The sequence below is a fragment of the Grampus griseus genome (genome assembly GCF_964374135.1).
Source record: "Grampus griseus genome assembly, chromosome: 17".
NCBI classification, from domain to species: Eukaryota; Metazoa; Chordata; class Mammalia; order Artiodactyla; family Delphinidae; genus Grampus; species Grampus griseus.
In genome coordinates this window covers 68,109,834-68,130,285 of record NC_139011.1, presented here as the reverse complement: position 1 = coordinate 68,130,285, position 20,452 = coordinate 68,109,834, and the positions used below count along the sequence as shown (strand labels likewise).

Genomic DNA, 20,452 nt, shown 5'->3' with positions numbered 1-20,452 from the left:
TTTCCTGAATGTTAAGAGTGGGTACATGAATCTGTGAACCCCCCTCTCTTTACAAAGCAGCACAGCCTTTTGCAATGTTGGTCACGGCAACATGGACAAAACTTGCCTTCCTCACAAACATTGCAACCAATTCTGAGGAATTCTGACCAATTGTGACCATTTCTGGAGATTTGTAACAGTGCGTATGTAGTGTCTTATTTAACCAATAAAGTACCATTGTTGCACTATCAGAAGAGGGTGTTAGTTGATTGAAACTATTCTTAAAATTGTTCCTCAGAGATTTCTGATTAATCCCTTTCTTGAAAAAGCCATGAAATGCATTTTGAGTGAGTGGAAGTGAGGCTCATTTTCAGTCTTAGAATAATTTAATCTTTAATTTCTGCTAACATTCATTATGTTTTCCTTTTTTACGGACTATACCTACATTTAATGGAATGTTTTGCTTCTAAATTTAAAAGTAGTAGAAGTAAAACAAGCAAACAAATTTGAGTTGTATTTTAAATACTGCTTTTAATTAAGTGCTTTTAAATAAATTAAATATTTATTCAGTCAAATATGTCAATACTATTTTTAAGAAATATTATATGGATGAGAATTAAGAAAAGTAGACAAGAAAGTGCGAAAGAGGGGTCAAACTTTGAAGTTTGGACATTATTACATATTTAACCTTTTTTTTTTTTGCTGAGAATAGAAATTTAGTTTGGTAAAATGTCATTCTATTCTCTTTATTAAAAAAATAGCTATAAATAACCAAACTATTCACCTAAAAAAGGGAATGTTCTCCTTCTTCTACTTTGCCATGCACAGTTTACTTTTTAAATATAAAACTCATCTTTTTTTTAGTTCATTTCCCTAAAACCCTATACATGAGCCAGAAAATATTGCTGAGACTCTTCGCAACACTGTTAAACTCTTTTCTCATTTTTTTAAAAAAATTACATAATTGTGAATCTTAACTGGTGTTAATTTGAAAATATCATTAAGAAATATAAGGAAAATTTGTTTTTCTATTGTAACAAGCTTTTAGAGCAGGACTGGGCATTCTGGCCAAATAGAAACTAGATACCAGGGGTTTTCTTGTTCCCTCCCACTCCCAACCCCCTGCCTCTAGTTCCCCTGTTGCCCGTTCCTGGTGGTCGCCTTCTAGTCTTTCTGACCTTAAATCACAAATTCAAGTGTCCTTGCATGGACCCTACTCTTAGATGCCCAAACTTCCTGTTTGGCTCAGCACAGTCAAGCGTCATCTATATCTCCTGTGGAAATTGAAGTAGATCATGCTGGGGGGCATTGGGCACCTTGCCTTGTACAGAAAATACATTCCATAAATGATAAGAATAGTCATGGGCTGTCTTAATCCTATTATTTAATTTAATTATTTCTCAAGAACCATAATTAGTAAGTGCTCTTATTTTCCATTTCACAAACGAGGAACCTGAGGATCTCAGATATTAATTAACATACCCAGGGTCACACTGAGTTACTAAGCAGTGAAAGTTATGCTTTTACTCCAGTGCAAGGGCTTTCATTATTAGCTTTACAACTCAGAAGAGGAATTCACATTGAAGTATGACTGCTGATAGACTGAATCCTCCTGGAATATTGGCCTTTAGCAACTAACACTTGGTTAACTGAAGGGAATGTGGCATGTATTTAAGGATTGCTTTATCAGAAAGACTTCCTGTATTTCTTGTGTGTATTCAGGCCCAGAAGCTTGCTGAACCAGTTGTGAATATTCTAACGAAAGCAGAAATCATAAGGAATAAACAAATAATCCTTGAAAGAAGCCCACAAATTCGATTTTCTGTTCTAAAGCAAACGTAGGAAACTTTCTGTCTAATTTTCCACAAGTGCTTTGCTCAGTTATAAGCCAATAATGCCATTAAAAAAAATTAAATTTAGCAATACTCTAAAACTTTTGTCATTTCTTCAATGCTCTAGAAATCTGAATAGATAGAAAACACAACACAGCTAAAACTAATTAGCAGTGACTTTCCTGTTTTTGCCACCAAAATGGTGATGTTTTTATCAATTTGAGGAAACGTTATTAGTTTAGAGACTACTGCATTTAGCAATTTTGAAAGATTATTCTTTTATCCATTTTGAAATAGTCTGCTGAAAATTGAGGCTCATTAATAGTAATAATTTCAAGGGGAAATAATTTACATTTCCAAATTGGATCCATCACCATTCCTGCCATTCCTGGCAACCTCTCAAAAGGAAATCTTGTATTTCTAGATACTTTCCTATAATTCATTTCCTCTCCAAAAGGTTAACAATACCACTGCATAAAGTTTAAAGGAAAAAGAAACAACCAAAAATGTTAGTTATGAAAGAAATATATATTACTCAAAAGACATTTAAAATTAATGGGAAGTTATATATGTGTTTGTGCTTATTTATTTTTAACTAAAGTAACTGACCATTGGAGTCAAAGCAGTATTCTAAGATTTCTCTTTATCTATACGTCTTTTTTTGTTTGTCATTGTTGCTTTTATTTATTTATTTTTTAACATCTTCATTGGAGTATAATTGCTTTACATTGTCGTGTTATTTGCTGCTATATAACAAAGTGAATCAGCTATACATATTATATCCTTATATCTCCTCCCTCTTGCGTCTCCCTCCCACCCTCCCTATCCCACCCCTCTAGATGGTCACAGAGCACTGAGCTGATCTCCCTGTGCTATTCGGCTGCTTCCCACTAGCTATCTGTTTTACATTTGGTAGTGTGTATATGTCCATGCCACTCTCTCACTTCGTCCCAGCTTACCCTTCCCCCTCCCCGTGTCCTAGAGTCCAGTATACATGTACCACATCTTCTTTATCCATTCATCTGTCGATGGACACTTAGGTTGCTTCCATGTCCTCGCTATTGTAAATAGTGCTGCAGTGAACATTGTGGTACATGACTCTTTTGGGATTACGTTTTTTTCAGGGTATGTGCCCAGTAGTGGGATTGCTGAGTCATATGGTAGTTCTCTTTTTAGTTTTTTAAGGAACATCCATACTGTTCTCCATAATAGCTGTATCAATTTACATTCCCACCAAGAGTGCAAGAGGGTTCCCTTTCCTCCACACCCTCTCCAACATTTATTGTTTGTAGATTTTTTGATGATGGCCATTCTGACTGGTGTGAGGTGATACCTCACTGTAGTTTTGATTTGCATTTCTCTAATGATTAGTGATGTTGAGCATCTTTCATGTGTTTGTTGGCAATCAGTATATCTTCTTTGGAGAAATGTCTGTTTAGGTCTTCTGCCCATTTTTGGATTGGGTTGTTTGTTTTTTTGATATTGAGCTGCATGAGCTGCTTCTTTATTTTGGAGATTAATCCCTTGTCAGTTGCTTCGTTTGCAAATATTTTCTCCCATTTTGAGGGTTGTCTTTTCGTCTTATTTATGGTTTCCTTTGCTGTGCAAAAACTTTTAAGTTTCATTAGGTAGCATTTGTTTATTTTCTTTTTTATTTCCATTTCACTAGGAGGTGGCTCAAAAAGGATCTTGCTATGATTTATGGCATAGAGTGTTCGGCCTGTGTTTTCCTCTGAGAGTTTTATAGTGTCTGGCATTACATTTAGGTCTTTAATCCATTTTGAGTACATTTTTGTGTTAGGGAATGTTCTAATTTCATTAGTGGAAATGGTTTCAGTTTTTCACCATTGATCTTAGTGGAAATGGTTTCAGTTTTTCACCATTGAGAACGATGTTGGCTGTGGGTTTGTCATATATGGCCTTTATTATGTTGAGGTAAGTTCCCTCTATGCCTACTTTCTGGAGGGTTTTTATCATAAATGGGTGTTCAGTTTTGTTAAAATCTTTTTCTGCATCTATTGAGATGATCATATGGTTTTTCTCCTTCAGTTTGTTAATATGGTGTATCACATTGATTTATTTGCATATACTGAAGAATCCTTGCATTCCTGGGATAAACCCCACTTGATCATGGTGTATGATACTTTCAATGTGCTGTTGGGTTCTGTTTGCTAGTATTTTGTTGCAGATTTTTGCATCTATGTTCATCAGTGATATTGGCCTGCAGTTTTCTTTCTTTGTGACATCTTTGTCTCCTTTTGGTATCAGGGTGATGGTGGCCTTGTAGAATGAGTTTGGGAGTGTTCCTCCCTCTGCTATATTTTGGAAGAGTTTGAGAAGGTTAGGTGTTAGCTCTTCTCTACATGTTTGATAGAATTCGCCTGTGAAGCCATCTGGTCCTGGGCTTTTGTTTGTTGGAAGATTTTTAATCACAGTTTCAATTTCAGTGCTTGTAATTGGCCTGTTTATATTTTCTGTTTCTTCCAGGTTCAGTCTCGGAAGCTTGTGCTTTTCTAAGAATTTGTCCATTTCTTCCATGTTGTCCATTTTATTGGCATAGAGTTGCTTGTAGTAATCTCTCATGATCCTTTGTATTTCTGCAGTGTCAGTTGTAACTTCTCCTTTTTCATTTCTAATTCTATTGATTTGAGTCTTCCCCCTTTTTTCTTGATGGCTCTGGCTAATAGTTTATCAATTTTGTTTATCTTCTCAAAGAACCAGCTTTTAGTTTTATTGATCTTTGCTATTGTTTCCTTCAGTTATTTTTCATTTATTTCTGCTCTGATCTTTATGATTTCTTTTCTTCTGCTAACTTTGGGGTTTTTTGTTCTTTCTCTAATTGCTTTAGGTGTAAGGTTAGGTTATTTATTTGAGATGTTTCTTGTTTCTTGAGGTAGGATTGTATTGCTATAAACTTCCCTCTTAGAACTGCTTTTGCTGCATCCCATAGGGTTTGGGCCTTCGTGTTTTCATTGTCATTTGTCTGTAGGTATTTTCTGATTTCTTCAGTCATCTCTTGGTTATTTAGTAGTGCATTGTTTAGCCTCCATGGGTTTGTACTTTGTACAGTTTTTTTTCCTGTAATTGATATCCAGTCTCATAGCATTGTGGTCGGAAAAGATACTTGATATGATTTCAATTTTCTTAGATTTACCAAGGCTTGATTTGTGACCCAAGATATGATCTATCGTGGAGAATGTTCCATGAGCACTTGAGAAGAAAGTATATTCTGTTGTTTTTCGATGGAACGTCCTATAAATATCAATTAAGTCCATCTTGTTTAATGTGTCATTTAAAGCTTCTTTTTCCTTATTTATTTTCATTTTGGATGATGTGTCCATGGGTGAAAGTGGGGTGTTAAAGTCCCCTACTATGATTGTGTTACTTTGATTTCCCCTTTTGTGGCTGTTAGCATATGCCTTAAGTACTGGGGTGCTCCTATGTTGGGTGCATAAATATTTACAATTGTTACATCTTCTTCTTGGATTGATCCCTTGATCATTATGTAGTGTCCTTCTTTGTCTCTTGTAATAGTCTTTATTTTAAAGTCTGTTTTGTCTGATATGAGAATTGCTACTCCAGCTTTCTTCTGATTTTCATTTGCATGGAATATCTTTTTCCATCCCCTCACTGTCAGTCTGTATATACGGGTCTTGTTTTTGTATCCATTCAGCCAGTCTGTGTCTTTTGGTTGGAGCATTTAATCTATTTACAGTTAAGGTAATTATTGATATGCATGTTTCTATTACCTTTTTCTTCATTGTTTTGGGTTTGTTATTGCAGGTCTTTTCCTTCTCTTGGGTTTCCTGCCTAGAGAAGTTCCTTTAGAATTTGTTGTAAAGCCAGTTTGGTGGTGCTGAATTCTCTTAGCTTTTGCTTGTCTGTAAAGATTTTAATTTCTCTGTCAAATCTGAATGAGATCCTTGCTGGGTAGAGTAACCTTGGTTGCAGGTTTTTCCCTTTCATCACTTTAAATATGTCCTGCCACTCCCTTTTGGCTTGCAGAGTTTCTGCTGAAAGATCAGCTGTTAACCTTATAGGGATTCCCTTGTATATTATTTGTTGTTTTCCCCTTGCTGCTTTTAATATTTTTTCTTTATATTTAATTTTTGATTGTTTGATTAATATGTGTCTTGGCATGTTTCTCCTTGGATTTATCCTGTACGGAACTCTCTGCGCTTCCTGGACTTGATTGACAATTTTTTTTCCCGTATTAGGGAAGTTTTCAACTATAATCTCTTGAAATATTTTCTCAGTCCCTTTCTTTTTCTCTTCTTCTGGGGCTCCTATAATTCAAATGTTGGTGCATTTAATGTTGTCCCAGAGGTCTCTGAGACTGTCCTCAATTGTTTTCATTCTTTTTTCTTTATTCTGCTCTGTGTTAATTATTTCCACTATTTTATCTTCCAGGTCACTTATCCGTTTTTCTGCCTCAGTTATTCTGTTATTGATACCTTCTAGAGAATTTTTAATTTCATTTGTTGTGTTGTGTATCATTGTTTGTTTGCTCTTTAGTTCTTCTAGGTCCTTGTTGAACGTTTCTTGTATTTTCTGCATTCTATTTCCAAGATTTTGGATCATTTTCTTATCATTACTCTTAATTCTTTTTCAGGTAGACTGCCTATTTCCTCTTCATTTGTTTGGTCTGGTGGGTTTTTTTACCTTGATCCTTCATCTGCTGCATATTTCTCTGTCTTCTCATTTTGCCAACTTACTGTATTTGGGGTCTCCTTTTTGCAGACTGCAGGTTCATACTTCTGGTTTTTTTGGTGTCTGCCCACCATGGGTAAGGTTGGTTCAATGGGTTGTGTGGTCTTCCTGGTACCTGTGTTCTAGTGGATAAGGCTGTATCTTGTCTTTCTGGTGGGTAGGACCGCATCCAGTGGTGTGTTTTGGGGTGTCTGTGACCTTATGGTGATTGTAGGCAGCCTCTCTTCTATGGGTGAGGTTGTGTTCCTGTCTTGCTAGTTGTTTGGCATGGGATGTCCAGCACTTGAGCTTGTTGGTCATTGAGTGGAGCTGGGCCTTAGTGTTGAGACAGAGTTCTCTGGGCAAGTTCTCGCTGATTGATATTACATGGGGCCGGAAGTTCTCTGGTGGACCAATGTTCTGATCTCGGCTCTCCCACCTCAGAGGCTCAGGCCTGACACCCAGGCAGAGCACCAAGATCCTGTCAGCTACAAAGCTCAGAAGAAAAGGGAGAAAAAAAAGAAAGAAAGGAAAAAAATTAATAAAATAAAGTTATTAAAATAAAATTTTTTTTAAATTATGAAAATAAAAAGTAATAAAAAATAGAAAGTAAAAATAAAAAAGGAGAGCAACCAAACCAATAAACAAATCAACCAATGATAACAAGCATTAAAAACTAAACTAAAATAAACATATAAATCAGAAAGTAGTCACGTACAGCAAACTCCCAGTCTACAGGTGCTCCCAAAGTCCACCGCCTCAATTTTTGGATAATTCATTGTCGTTGTTCAGGTATTCCACAGATGCAGGGTACCTCAAGTTGACTGTGGGGATTTAATCCGCTGCTCCTGAGCTTGCGCAGAGAAATTTCCCTTTCTCTTCTTTGTTCGCACAGCTCCTGGGGTTCAGCCTTGGATTTGGGTTCGCCTCTGCACGTAGGTCGCTTGAGGGCATCTGTTCTTCGCCCAGACAGGACAGGGTTAGAGGAGCAGCTGTTTAGGGGGCTCTGGCTGTCTCAGGCTGGGGGGACAGAGGGGTATGGAATGAGGGGCAAGCCTGTGGCAGCAGAGGCCAGCTTGACATTGCACCAGCCTGAGGCACCATGTGTTCTCCCGGGGAAGTTGTCCCTGGATCACAGGACCCTGGCAGTGGCGGGCTGCACAGGCTCCCGGGGGGGGAGGTGTGGAGAGTGACCTGTGCTTGCACACAGGCTTCTTGGTGGCTGCAGAAGCAGCCTTAGCGTCTCATGCCCGCCTCTGGGGTCTGCACTGATAGCCGTGGCTCACACCCATCTCTGGAGCTCATTTAGACGGTGCTCTGAATCTCCTCTCCTTGCGCACCCCAAAACAATGGTCTCTTGCCTCTTAGGCAGTTCCAGACTTTTTCCCAGACTCCCTCCCGGCCAGCTGTGGTGCACTAGCCCCCTTCAGGCTGTGTTCACACAGCCAACCCCAGCCCTCTCCCTGTGATCCGACCTCCGAAGCCTGAGCCTCAGCTCCCAGCCCCGCCCGCCCCGGCAGGTGAGCAGACAAGCCTCTTGGGCTGGTGAGTGCTGGTCGGCACCGATCCTCTGTGCGGGAATCTCTCCGCTTTGCCCTGTGCACCGCTCTTGCTGCGTTCTCCGTGGCTCCGAAGCTTCCCCTCCCTGCGCCACCCGCAGTCTCGTCTCCGCCCACGAAGGGACTTCCTAGTGTGTCAAAGCTTTTCCTCCTTCACAGCTCCCTCCCAGAGGTGCAGGTCCCATCCCTATTCTTTTGTCTCTGTTTTTTCTTTTTTCTTTCACCCTTCGCAGGTGCGTGGGGAGTTTGTTGCCTTTTGGGAAGTCTGAGGTCTTCTGCCAGCGTTCCGTAGGTGTTCTGTAGGAGTTGTTCCACATATAGACATATTTCTGATGTATTTGTGGAGAGGTAGGCGATCTCCACGTCTTACTCCTCCGCCATCTTGAAGGTCCTCCTCCTTTATCTATACTTCTTATTTCGTAATCTAATTGCCACTGCAAGAGAATATGAATATGCATGGAGAGTGACAAATTCAATTTTTTTACTGTTATGTATGTTAATACATATTTCTGCCTCTCATTCATGTCCATATATATGTATATGTATGTTGCATTTATATATGTGTATATATATATTTGTGTGTTTATATATGTATAAATAATATATATGAAGTTTGAGTTTAGCTTCGCAAAGAACATATACAAAATTTTTAAAAGAATAGAAGACAGTGTAAGTTAGAAATTACCTTTACCTACTTAACAGAGATAATTACCAAGTGTTTGATATTTATTTTGAGCAGAAAAATGATTTTTATTTATATTTAGACTGGTTAAAGCTTGTTTCTTGCATATGTGGTCATATTTGGTGGTATTTAATACATTTACTAATAATAAGATTACACTAAGTGTGGAGAAATTGTGTTATAAAATCACGTGAAAAGTACATTTACTTGTTTTCACAGCACTGGAGAGCATGGAAGGATATTATTATAGAGACAATGTTTTGGTGGAAGAATTTCAAGCCCAAATAAATGCAGCCTCCCTGGAAAAGGTCAAACAGTACAATCAGAAGCTCAGGTATGTCATTGTTCAATTAACAGAAGAGTTTCCAGTTTGTTTTTGTTTTTGAGTTTCCAGTTTTAACAAGAGCAGATGAATAAAGCTTTTGATGTTATTCACTGTGTTAGATGATTGATGATGATATTTCTTTTGATATAAAGTTCTCTTATTTAGGGTTTAATGTTTCAGATATTCGAAGGGGTACACTTTTTGCAAATAAAGTAGAAAAGAATTTTAAACTTTTCATGCTGTTGTCTTAATTTCTGAGAAGATCAAGAGATTAATTATTTCGTAGACCATTTCCAAGAAAAAAAAGCATTGCTTTATAGTGCTGTCTCCTAGGAGGTTCAGTGGATTAAAGGAAAAATAGGTTCCTTTATGTACCATTAAACAGCTGGCACCCTGACACCAAGAGATGAATATGTTTAACATGGAAAATATGATAAAAAAAGGTACTACTTGATATTGGAAAAAGTATCTACTTTCAGATAATATTACATTTTATTGTTTTTTCCTCTAAAAATAATCTTGCTGGTATTATGATCAATGGCAGGGAAAAATTAACCACAGTAAATGAAAGGGAAATGTATTATAATTTAGAAGCTTCAATTTTTAACCAATTATTAGCATATATAGTTCCCTTTTATAAGTTACTGTGTTAACAGGTCACCTTTTAAAATTACTAACCGATTATGGCTTTTATTTTTAAAAGAAAAATACATTTGTTCTACCGTAGGCCTTAGTAACTCAAAAATACTGTTGTGATTTTTTTTTTTTTTGGTTTTGTCTACGATATGGCTAAACCGTGAAGATAAATTAACTCCTAAAATTCCTGGTGTGTGGAGGTGTTGGTTCTTGTGATTACCACCAGGTTGGCTTTTTTTCACTTTGAATGCATTACCCCCTTACCCTTGCCTCACACAAACCTGTCCCTTTTCCTAGGTTCTTTATTTCATACCATCATTTTGTCATCTTCTCAAGTTCTCAGCCTCAAACCCCCAATATGTTTGATTTCTCATTTTCTTTTGCTCTTAAAATGTAGTTGGAGATCCTGATGATTCTGACTAAAATATCTCTTTGACTCCCCTAGTTCTATTACCTTGTCTAGATCACTATTTCTCAAAGACATATAATGGACTGACCCCTTTCACAGAAAAAAAAAAAACTGAAAATTGAATTCTTCAGTACTGTGTCTCCTAAGAAATACTGACTTAAGAAGATCAGTCACATCTTGTGAACATCTCTCATTTGAGTACCGTTAGCACAAAAGAAAAGTTTTGCCTTCATAACTGATAAAATATATTCTTAGGTTATCTTTCAAATAAGGATACAAAATGAAAGCATTTCTATAGAACATGTGGGCCCTGAGAATACATCCCCAGAGTTCAGTTTGAGAAAATGGGTCTGGACCATTGCCGTAGCATTCTAAACAATCTCCCGTCTCTAAGAACCAGTGTTGTTCTAATCTACTTAGGATTTTGCTTCCAGATAATAATTGCAAACCATGTGTCTTACCACGTCACTCTTCTGCTCAAAGCATTTAGTGATTTCTTATTTCCCCCAAAAGGAGTCACTAGCTCCTTGGCCTGGCAGTCAAGATCTTTTATGACTTGGTCTAAGACTTCCTTTCTCTTCCTGTGTGCCAGCCACGCGGTACTCTCCTCGTTTCTAACCATACCCTCGACTGTCCTTCTTCCCTGACTTTCCACACTTCACTTAGCATCTGCTTCTTGTCTCCAAATGTCTATAAAGCTACTATTTATATGAGTCAATGTCCAACTCTAAGATAATGTCCTTCATAAAATATTTTTCTTCTATTATTGGGCTGGGATGAGGCCCCGGCATCCAATTTTTTAGAAGTTCCCTAGGAGATTCTAATGTGTTGCTAGAATTGAAAACCAGTTCCCCAGATCAGGGAGTCAAAGTATGATGTCAGACCAGCAGCATCAGTATCACCTGAAAACTTGTTAGAAACATCTCCTGGGTGGGCCCAGCAATGTGTGTTGGGACAAGCCTTCCAGGTGATTTTCATCAACTCACACTCAAATTTCAGAGTCACTGCCTGAGGCTAAATGAATGTCAGATTTCCCTTCCAGTCTTCCATTTTAATACTTTATTTTACTTTATGGCTGTTGTAGAATTCAGTTCTTCTTCCTGATGATACAGTTGCTGTGTACAGATTCCTTATCTTCTTTATTCTGTTGTTAGCTCTTTTGAGATGAGGGTTAAGTTTATCTTACTGTTTCCCATTGTGTTTATCAAAGTATTTTGCATAGGAAGCTCTCCATGAGTATATGTTTAGTTGCATTAAATTATCTAGCTATAACTAACAGAGAGAAGCGGGGGACGTGGCATAGCTTTCGCATGCCTGTGGATCTTTTTTTTAAACAGAAATATATGCTCATATATAGCAGATACATGAAAAGATGTTTAAGATTCTTTGTTAAGAAAAACAGCCTGTGTGCATTAATTGCATGCTATCCTCTTCACATAAGAAAACATTTTAATGTATCTTTCCTGAAGAAAGCAGTTTTAAAAGTACAGACTCCTTGGTACAAATTGTGTGCCTTTGTCAGCAATTATATATCCTTCTTGCTGCATATTAGATTTCCTTTGCACAGGAAGACAATTATCTTCCTCTTTACTCCCAGTAATGCCTTCTCTTCCTGCTGATTTCTTGAATGAAGGTGTTAATTTCTCCCTTAATTTTTCCTGTTACTTGTAACCACAAAGACTCAGAGATTGCTTTTGAACAATCTGTTCTTGGTCTTCGGAGCCAAAGGCTGACATTGACCATTTCTTTAAAGGAGCTCTTAATGTCCGCCTTAAAAAAAAATAGCCCTCAGGTGTCGCTAGTTCCACACAGCCCCAGAGCCTTTCTAACACTTTCACTGAAAACCATTTCATTCTGGATGGTACTTTACTAATTAGACAGCAGAAAAGGCCTTACAACAAGCAAACATAAGGAAATAAGAAATCACTAAATGCTTTGAGCGGAAGAGTGACATGGTAAGACACATGGTTTAAAATTATTATCTGGAAGCAAACATACAAAGGCCTTACAACAAACAAACATAAATAGACTAATATTTTATTGGAAAGCATTGTTTAGATTACAAGTTTCAGAAACCAAACTCAAACTGGCATAAACAAAATAACGGATTGGCTTATTTAACAGGTATATCCAGGGAATATGGCTGCTTCAGGCACAGCTGGATCCAGGGCTGTGGGTCTTCAAGATACTCTTTCTCTCTCTGTCTCTTCTTGGTACTCCTTTCCTCTGTGTGGGCTTCATTTTCAGGCAGACTTGTTTCACATTTGGGTAAAGATGGTCACTACAGACCAGCGTTGCATTCAAAGAAGAAGAGAAGGTGCCCCTTCCACCCCTCCCATCCCCAACAACTAAAGGTTCCAGCAAAGGACCTGGTCTCATTAGCCAGACCTGAGTCATGTGCCTGTTCCTAGGTGGGCTTAGCATCGCAGAAGAACAATGGGCTGTCACAAAAAGCACAGGGTGGGGGCTTCCCTGGTGGCGCAGTGGTTGAGAGTCCGCCTGCCGATGCAGGGGACGAGGGTTCGTGCCCCGATTCGGGGGGATCCCACATGCCACGAGCCCGTGAGCACGTCCAGAGCCTGTGCTCTGCAACGGGAGAGGCCGCGGCAGTGAGAGGCCCACGTTCCGCCAAAAAAAAAAAAAAAAAAAAAAGCAAGGGTAAGAGTACCGGACAAGCTGAAACAATGGATTCCACTTCAGTTACAGAGGTTTCTTCAGAACAGCAAAGAATAGGTGGAAATAATTTGCTACTTAAAAGAAAATATAATGTAGCCATAATACCTACCAATTTTTAAGAACATGTTAGAAGTCAGTAACAATACTAGGTAAGTTATATGGATTATTTAATAAGCCAGTGAGTTCCATATTATCATTTCCATTTTAAAGAGAAGTTACACAAGTTTACCCAGATAAGAAATGGTGAAACCAGGATTTAAATCAAAGACGTTTTTCTCTTTAAAGTCCATAATTTTTGTACTGTATTAGGCCATCTCAGTGAATGGAGTGAACATTATACACTACAAACCAATTTTCTGTTATGAAGGTGTGGTGTCAGATATTATCAAATGCCTCCAATTGTTCTGATTCTGTACCATTTCTTCACTGAATGTTCATGAGGTTTCCATTCTTGTGAGAATGGGCAAGACAAAAAAATGAGCAAATAAATCCATAAACAACGTATTGCAGATAGTGAAAAGTGCAATGAAGAAAATCTAAAACTGGTTTCTATGGTAGGAGGTTGGTCATTTAGAGCAGGTGGTTAGGAAGGACTTAAATATTAGGTGGTATTTCTTTTTCTTTTTTCTTTCTTTTTTTTTTTTTTTGGTCATGTAGTGTGGCATGCAGGATCTTAGTTCCCCGACCAGGGATCGAACCCGTGCCCCCTGCACTGGAAGCGAGGAGTCTTAACCACTGGACCACCAGGGAAGTCCCTTAGGTGGTATTCTTCTGAGATGGCCTTGTCAGAGTATGGGGGAAGATCTTTCCCAAAGCAGAGAATTGACGCATACAGGTCATGGCAATAGCTTATCATGTGTGAGGAAGACAAAGGTGGCCAGGGCGATCCTAGCACATTGAGAAGGATGATAGGTGTTGAGAGAAATGTGTAGGGGTCTGATTATGTAGGGCTGTAGGCCATTGTGGAGGTTCGGATTTTATTGTAAGGAAAGAAGCCATTGGAATGGATTTTATTGAATTCCTGCTGTCCAATTATATCTCATGCATCTGTTGCAAATAAAATTCAACTGGTTGAAGTCTTCAGAAAGCAGTAGTGAAGCATGCCGAGGCCAGCTGGCTGTTCTGAGAGTTTCTCCTCCAGTCTCCAGGGGAATTCAGATGAGGTTGTGCACCTGGGGACTCTTTGCCACCTGCGTCAGAGCCCTGACACTGGTTGCCTGCAGACACCCTGGGTTAGTTGTTACCCCCAGTGAACAGGATCGAGCCAGCAGAAATGTCTTACAGCTGTTTCTAAAATATATCCTCCTGTGCCAAGTCAGGTAAAGTTCTTGATAGATTTCCTTCAGACTCTTAAGAAGCCCAGCGTGTAAATGTCTAACTCAGAAATTCTAACCAAGGAATTCTGGAGGAGGGGCATTCTTATTCCCTACCTTCACCATCCTCATGCTATTTTATTCTCTCTTTTCTAACTGAGGCTTTCCTTTGTATTTCCTCTGCCCATGAGCCATCATCCCCATTGGCCTCATTTTTTCCTACCTTACGTAAATGTAATTTATCATTACCAAACCCTTTCATTTTAATGTATCCTATTTATTGGCAGAAGGCATCACTGCATAGTGACTAATGAGATAAATGTAAATGTGAATAATATTCCTCATACTAAAGTACTCCTTTCAGTTCGAGGCATCTAGCTTAGCTTTTTTCAAATATTATTTTCAGTATAAAGTCAACGTTAAAATAAAAAGAAAAATCAAAAGGAAACAAGTTGTATAATTAGTTACGGAGACTATTATTTTGGTAAAGCTTCATACTGAATTTTTTTTTAATAAATCTATTTATTTATTTAGTTTTGGCTGTGTTGGGTCTTCGTTTCTGTGTGTGGGCTTTCTCTAGTTGTGGCAAGCGGGGGCCGCTCTTCATTGCGGTGTGCGAGCCTGTCACTGTCGCAGCCTCTCTTGTTGTGGAGCATAAGCTCCAGACGCGCAGGCTCAGTACTTGTGGCTCACGGGCCTAGTTGCTCCGCGGCATGTGGGATCTTCCCAGACCAGGGCTCGAACCCGTGTCCCCTGCATCGGCAGGCAGATTCTCAACCACTGCGCCACCAGGGAAGCCCATACTGAATTTTTTAGGGCTTATGATTTGGGATATCTAAAGGTACATTCATCATCTTTACAGAAAGCAGACAAATTATTCAAAGCATATATTCCCTTAAGGTGTGCCTTTTTTGATAAAGAATGGCACATTTTCTTTAAAGAAAGTTTCAAAAAGCCAAAATATATTTTATGTAACAAATAGAAGATAGACATTTTATTTATGTTAACAAGAAATGCTACACAAGTATCAATCTCAGAGTCACATATTTGAACCATTTTTTCAACTGAGAATTGTCTGGCCAGAAATATGTATGTGTTTTGGCCATTCCCATGATAGCACCTCTGTGAAATGTGTCACTTCTCTCTACCTCTGGAGGGAAAAAAAGTGAGTATGTTCTCCTGGCATGAGACAGATATGAAGAATGGCATGGACTTACTACCATTTCATGTCTTTACAACTATCAACCAGCATAAGAAAGTCCAGAAGAGCAGAACATCAGCCTTTCAATCCAATCTGCAGTCCTAGGCACGTTCCCAAGCAAAACTTGGGTCCCCTTGCCTAATCCAAAGTAAAGCCAATCCACTGACACTGGGTTGTGGTCAAGGAGAATCAAGGAGGGTTCAGCATTTTAGGCAGGCACCAAGCAAGGAGTCCAGGCAGCTAATGCTCAAAAGGCCCGAACTCCCCGATGGCTTTTCACAGACAGGTTTTTTAAAGGTAGGGTGAGAGAGAGGCTTGCAGGGTGTGTGATCAGTTCATGGACATTCTTCTGATTGGTTGGTGGTGAGGTAATTGGGAGTCGACATCATCAACCTTCTGGTTCCAACCTGTCTGGGGTCTAGTGCTTGTGCTTGTGGTCAGCATACAGTGAAGTTCTTCCACCTGGTGGGGGTTTCAGTATCTGCAAAACAGCTTAAGGATATGGTTCAGAGTATTCTCTGTAGCTCTTGAGGAAGAGCTAAAGACACTTGACTTTATTTAATGGCTAAACAATTTTTATTTTGTCTTGCTTGGCTGTTTTCCTTTGTTTCTGCATTTTCTCACTTCTCTGATTAAATTTATTCTTTGGAACTTGGGGAGGGCCTTGGAGGCCTTTTCTACAAGCAAGAGGCAGATGGAGGACATGGTTGGGGGCAGGAGTCTGTCCCCCAAAGGCCCTATAGAGCCCTGCTCTGTTACAGGCACATCCTCCATCCCATCTCTTTCTTCCATCAGAGTCTTCAATTCATAACACACTTTCCCATTCCTTGTTTTGATAGCAAACAATATACTCACGTTTGAAACAGAAAATTTTGCTTCTGTTGACGAGGAGCTGTGGAAACTACCTTAAATCAACAAGAGTATGAACTTAGTAAAATCTGAGAGAGAACAAGAGAGACAGAGAGAAGATCAATTAAAATACAGATAATGCCTTTGTCCTTCAATTGTTTCTCTTTATAAAGGTGCAGATTTTAGAGTTATTCTTTTTTAATTAATTGGAAACACTCCAGATGCATAGTTATCTCCTCTAGAGCAGTTTTATATTTGCTTTCCATCCTATCTTTCAGCCGAATTCCATTTTTTATACCTTAAGATACAACCACATTTCTGTTTCTCGAAGACTAGCTGTAAACTAAATATGTATATTCAATTTATTTCTGCTTTCAGATTAGGAGTATGGAGTTTTCAGAGTTGTACATTTTTTTTTTTTAACGTGGGAAGTGATTCTTCAGTAGAAGGAGAAAACAACTAAATCTACAAAGAATTTGAATTTGTTTACAATGCTTAAAAGTGTACTAGGCTTCTTTCCTATATCTGACATATATAAAGGATCTATATTTACGAAATAGAATTATACTTAAGTGTCATATTCTTGCACAATATAAAATTAAAGGAATTGCTGGATACTTGTATTTGACAAACCCTTCACCCCCACCAAGTATCAGGGACATGAATGAATTATTTGAGGAAGTGACTCTTTCTCTGAAAGAGAAGTTGGGGTTACAGTGTTTAAGGGAGAGGGGATGGGAGATAAAGTTGTGGGGAAGTGGGTATTTTCCAGCAGAGGAGTAGTATGTATGAAAATCCTAAAGTGGGGAGGAGAAGGATGAAGTGCTCCAGAGGCTGGAATTCAGGAGAAAGAGGGGCATGAAACAAATGTAGGAACAGAATCAGTATACCCTCGTTTACCATCAGCTCTTCCTCAGCTTCTTTCAACCCAGTTCATTCAGGACACACTCCAGCCCTATTTCCTTGTGCAGAAAGAGTATAATTATTTAGGACCCATCTCAAAATTGTCTTCCTGTAGGAAGCCTTCAGGTATAGCCTCATCTGGAATTACCTGGGTTTCTTCCTTAAAACTCTTTGAAAGCCTCTTTGTTTTCATTTGTTTGATTTTGACTTGTGGGCTGTTTACCTGCCTATGTATATATGAGGGCAGCCAGGTCCTAGTTCCCCACTGTGTTTGGTACATAGTAAGTACCGTAAAAATAGTTGAATTGAATTGGAAATCAGATTAATTGCGATGTATTGGTCTTCTTTGGGTGGGGTATTTTATTGAATTTATTCCAGTATCCAGTTTGCTTCATTTTCTATTCAGAAGATTCTGGGCCATTTGAAGGGTACAGATGCTGACTCTGTTGGAGACCTCTCCCGAGAAAATTCATCAGCGTAGCCAAGGTTCATACATTTCACATGAGACAAGATCAGACAAAGCTGAAATTATAGTGGCACTTTTGAGAGCAACATATCTCTTCTTTATTTAAAAAGTGCTATAATTCCATTAAACGTTGCCACCATTACTTTCTGAAAATATGATATAGTTGCCTATGTATTTATGCATATAATCTCATTTAATTATCTGAACTGTACTTATTTCTGTCTGAATTCAAACTAATTCGTTTGCCCTTGAGAAGTTGTAATTATGTCTAATATTTATTTTACTTTTACATTAAAGGAATTTTTAATTCAATTTTTAAGATAAGGGCAACAAAAGAGATTAGAATGACTTAACTCTGAGTTTTCACATTTTTGCGATAAGTCCACTGTGATGATGTTTATCAAGGATGAATAGATTTTCTGGCTGACAAATAGAAGCAAGTAAAATCGTCTTCAATAAGAAACATTTGAAGAGAATTATCTGTCTGCAAGCTAAGGAAAGCTATTGTTTTCACCAAAGCAAAGGGAAGATCAAAGTACCTTGTGTTCCGATTTTCCCAAAGGATAAATTAGAGCTGGAAGTATCAAAGAGAAAATAAGCACACCCTGAAGAATCAGTTAGAGAAATACACTGTGTGAGGAAAAATGGTCCGTGCTTATGGAAGCAAGACTGATTCTTATTTTTAACTCTGCTGACTTTTCTAGCTGATCATGAGGACAGTCAGTCTTTAAAAAATATATTCAGAGCATCCTAGTCAAGCTCTTTTAGTGAATCTTTTTCCTATTGCTTTTGTTCGGTTCCTTTTTGCTGACATTTCAAACTTCTTTGGTTTGGTGGATGGACCATGGAAAGTGAGTGAATCACAAATTATCCTTTCAAAACTTTACCCCTTCACCAGTCAGGAAATGTAGCCTGGGCCCAGAGCTTTTGAGAGAAAAGACATAATTGTAACTTAGAAGAAATTAATACGAATTTATTGAAAATCATAATTTATGTGAAGAGTAAGAGCCTTATGTTTGTGAATGAGCTGTCTAGTTATATAGACCACCCAACTTCAATGGAGGGCAAAGTTCTGTCTTACATAGGTTCAAGTTTGTGAAGTTCTGTCGGTCATTCAGGAAGAAAATCAAACACATCTTTGCTTGGCTTCTGGTAATTTCAGCCACAAGGACTTCAGTTTCCATTGCTTTAACCAATTCCTTTCCATCTTTCTTGGTACACCTCAAAATCCATCCTCCCTGAGAGGTCTTCCCACCTCCCTAAGGCTAGTCTTTTTTCCTTATTTTCCCTTTTTAGACATCTGTTATAACATTTACCACATTATGCTTTATATTCTTTTTATATGTATCTGTTTCTCCTTTTCACCTTGTCTTTCTCTTTTTGGTTTACCCACTGCTGATAAGGTAGCTATTAATAGGTGATTAATGAATGCTTGTATGTAGATGATTTGGGGCAAACCAGAACACAGCACATCAACGGTGGTGGGGTCCTGACTGACCTCATGATGATTTTCAACAGAATGTCTGGTGAATGGTGTGGGCTCTGATGTCAGTATTGAATGGGTTTGGAAATATTCCCTATGTTTCAGCAGTATTTATTGTGCACCTGTATGCAAGTGCAGGAATGTGTACAGTATTGGGGATACAGAGATGAGTTAGACAACATGACCTTGTGAATCTGAAAGGGAAGGAAGAGTTGATGTGGTGAACAGGTAATTTTGAAATTCTCTGCTAACCATCATGGTGGTTCCAGGATGCCCAGGGAGCGTAGAAGGGGATCACTTAGGAGAGACCGGGGATGGGGGAGTTCAGACAGATGACTGCTGGCGGGCCAGATGCAGGACAGGAGACAGGCTGTTTCAGTGGGAGGGAGTGATAAGAGCAAAGGCATTGCAGAACCGTGACAGGTGAGGACAGGCAGAAAGGACGCAGGAGGGGGGTGGGCAGGCGCAGGCCACGGGGGACCTCAGACGCCCGCCGGCTGAGGAGCTTAGGCTGAAGCCTGTAAGTGACACTATTCACTTGTGAGTTCTCAGTGGCGAGGCAGCAACACATTTTTAACTGAGCAGCCTTGGGGATACCACTGAGGGCCAGTCAGGGGTGAGGACAAGACTAGAGTTAGAAAGACTGATTAGGAAGCTATTAAGATAGTTCAGGCAAGTGATAATAAAAACCCTATGCAGATAGAAATGGAGATGGAAAAGAAGGCATAGATTTTAGAAATATATGGGGACTAGGGGAAAAAAATCTTCTCCACTGAATACATGGTAATGTTGAGAGGGAGACACAGACATACTGGTTTGGGTGCCTGGATTATTCTCTGATATTGTGAGGAAACAAGCGGAGAAGCTCCTTTGGGGTTGTAGTGCAAGATACTGAATTGAATTGGATTTGAGATGTGAGACTGACATCCAAGAGTCTCGGTCCAGTAGGCTGGAGTCATTCACATAGAGGTCAGACATAGCTAAAGCCAAAATAAGGCATGAAACTTCCCGGGTGGTAACACCTCACATACAGAGAGGGTCGGTGAATTGCTCAAATGCAGGCATCCGGCAGTGATGACACCAAGCCTCTCAAACTAGCTATTTCCAGCTCCACAGCACTCACTTTTTTTTTTTTTAACATCTGTATTGGAGTATAATTGCTTTACAAGAGTGTGTTAGTTTCTGCTGTATAACAAAGTGAATCAGCTATACGTATACATACATCCCCATGTCCCCTCCCTCTTGCGTCTCCCTCCCACCCTTCCTATCCCGCCCCTCTAGGTGGTCACAAAGCACCAAGTTGATCTCCCTGTCACAACACTCACTTTTATTACAGCACTCCACTACTTCTCTGAAGTAGGGAATGATCCCAGTACTAATGTGTTTGGCTTGGGGAAGTGATTTAATGCAACTTTAATCACTTACAATAAAAGCGTTAAGTACAACACAA

The 20,452-nt window shown here is 39.0% G+C and overlaps 1 protein-coding gene across 1 annotated transcript in view; it reads left to right on the top strand.

Moving 5' to 3' along the window:
* The window catches only part of PREX2 (phosphatidylinositol-3,4,5-trisphosphate dependent Rac exchange factor 2), a gene marked incomplete at its 5' end in the record, with an annotated part of 281,798 nt that overhangs the window by 200,131 nt on the left and 61,215 nt on the right, over nt 1-20,452 (top strand). Inside the window, one exon of the mRNA XM_082675204.1 lies at nt 8,961-9,075. Within this exon, the coding sequence (XP_082531330.1) occupies nt 8,961-9,075 (115 nt within the window). The remainder of the gene's footprint in view (nt 1-8,960; nt 9,076-20,452) is intronic.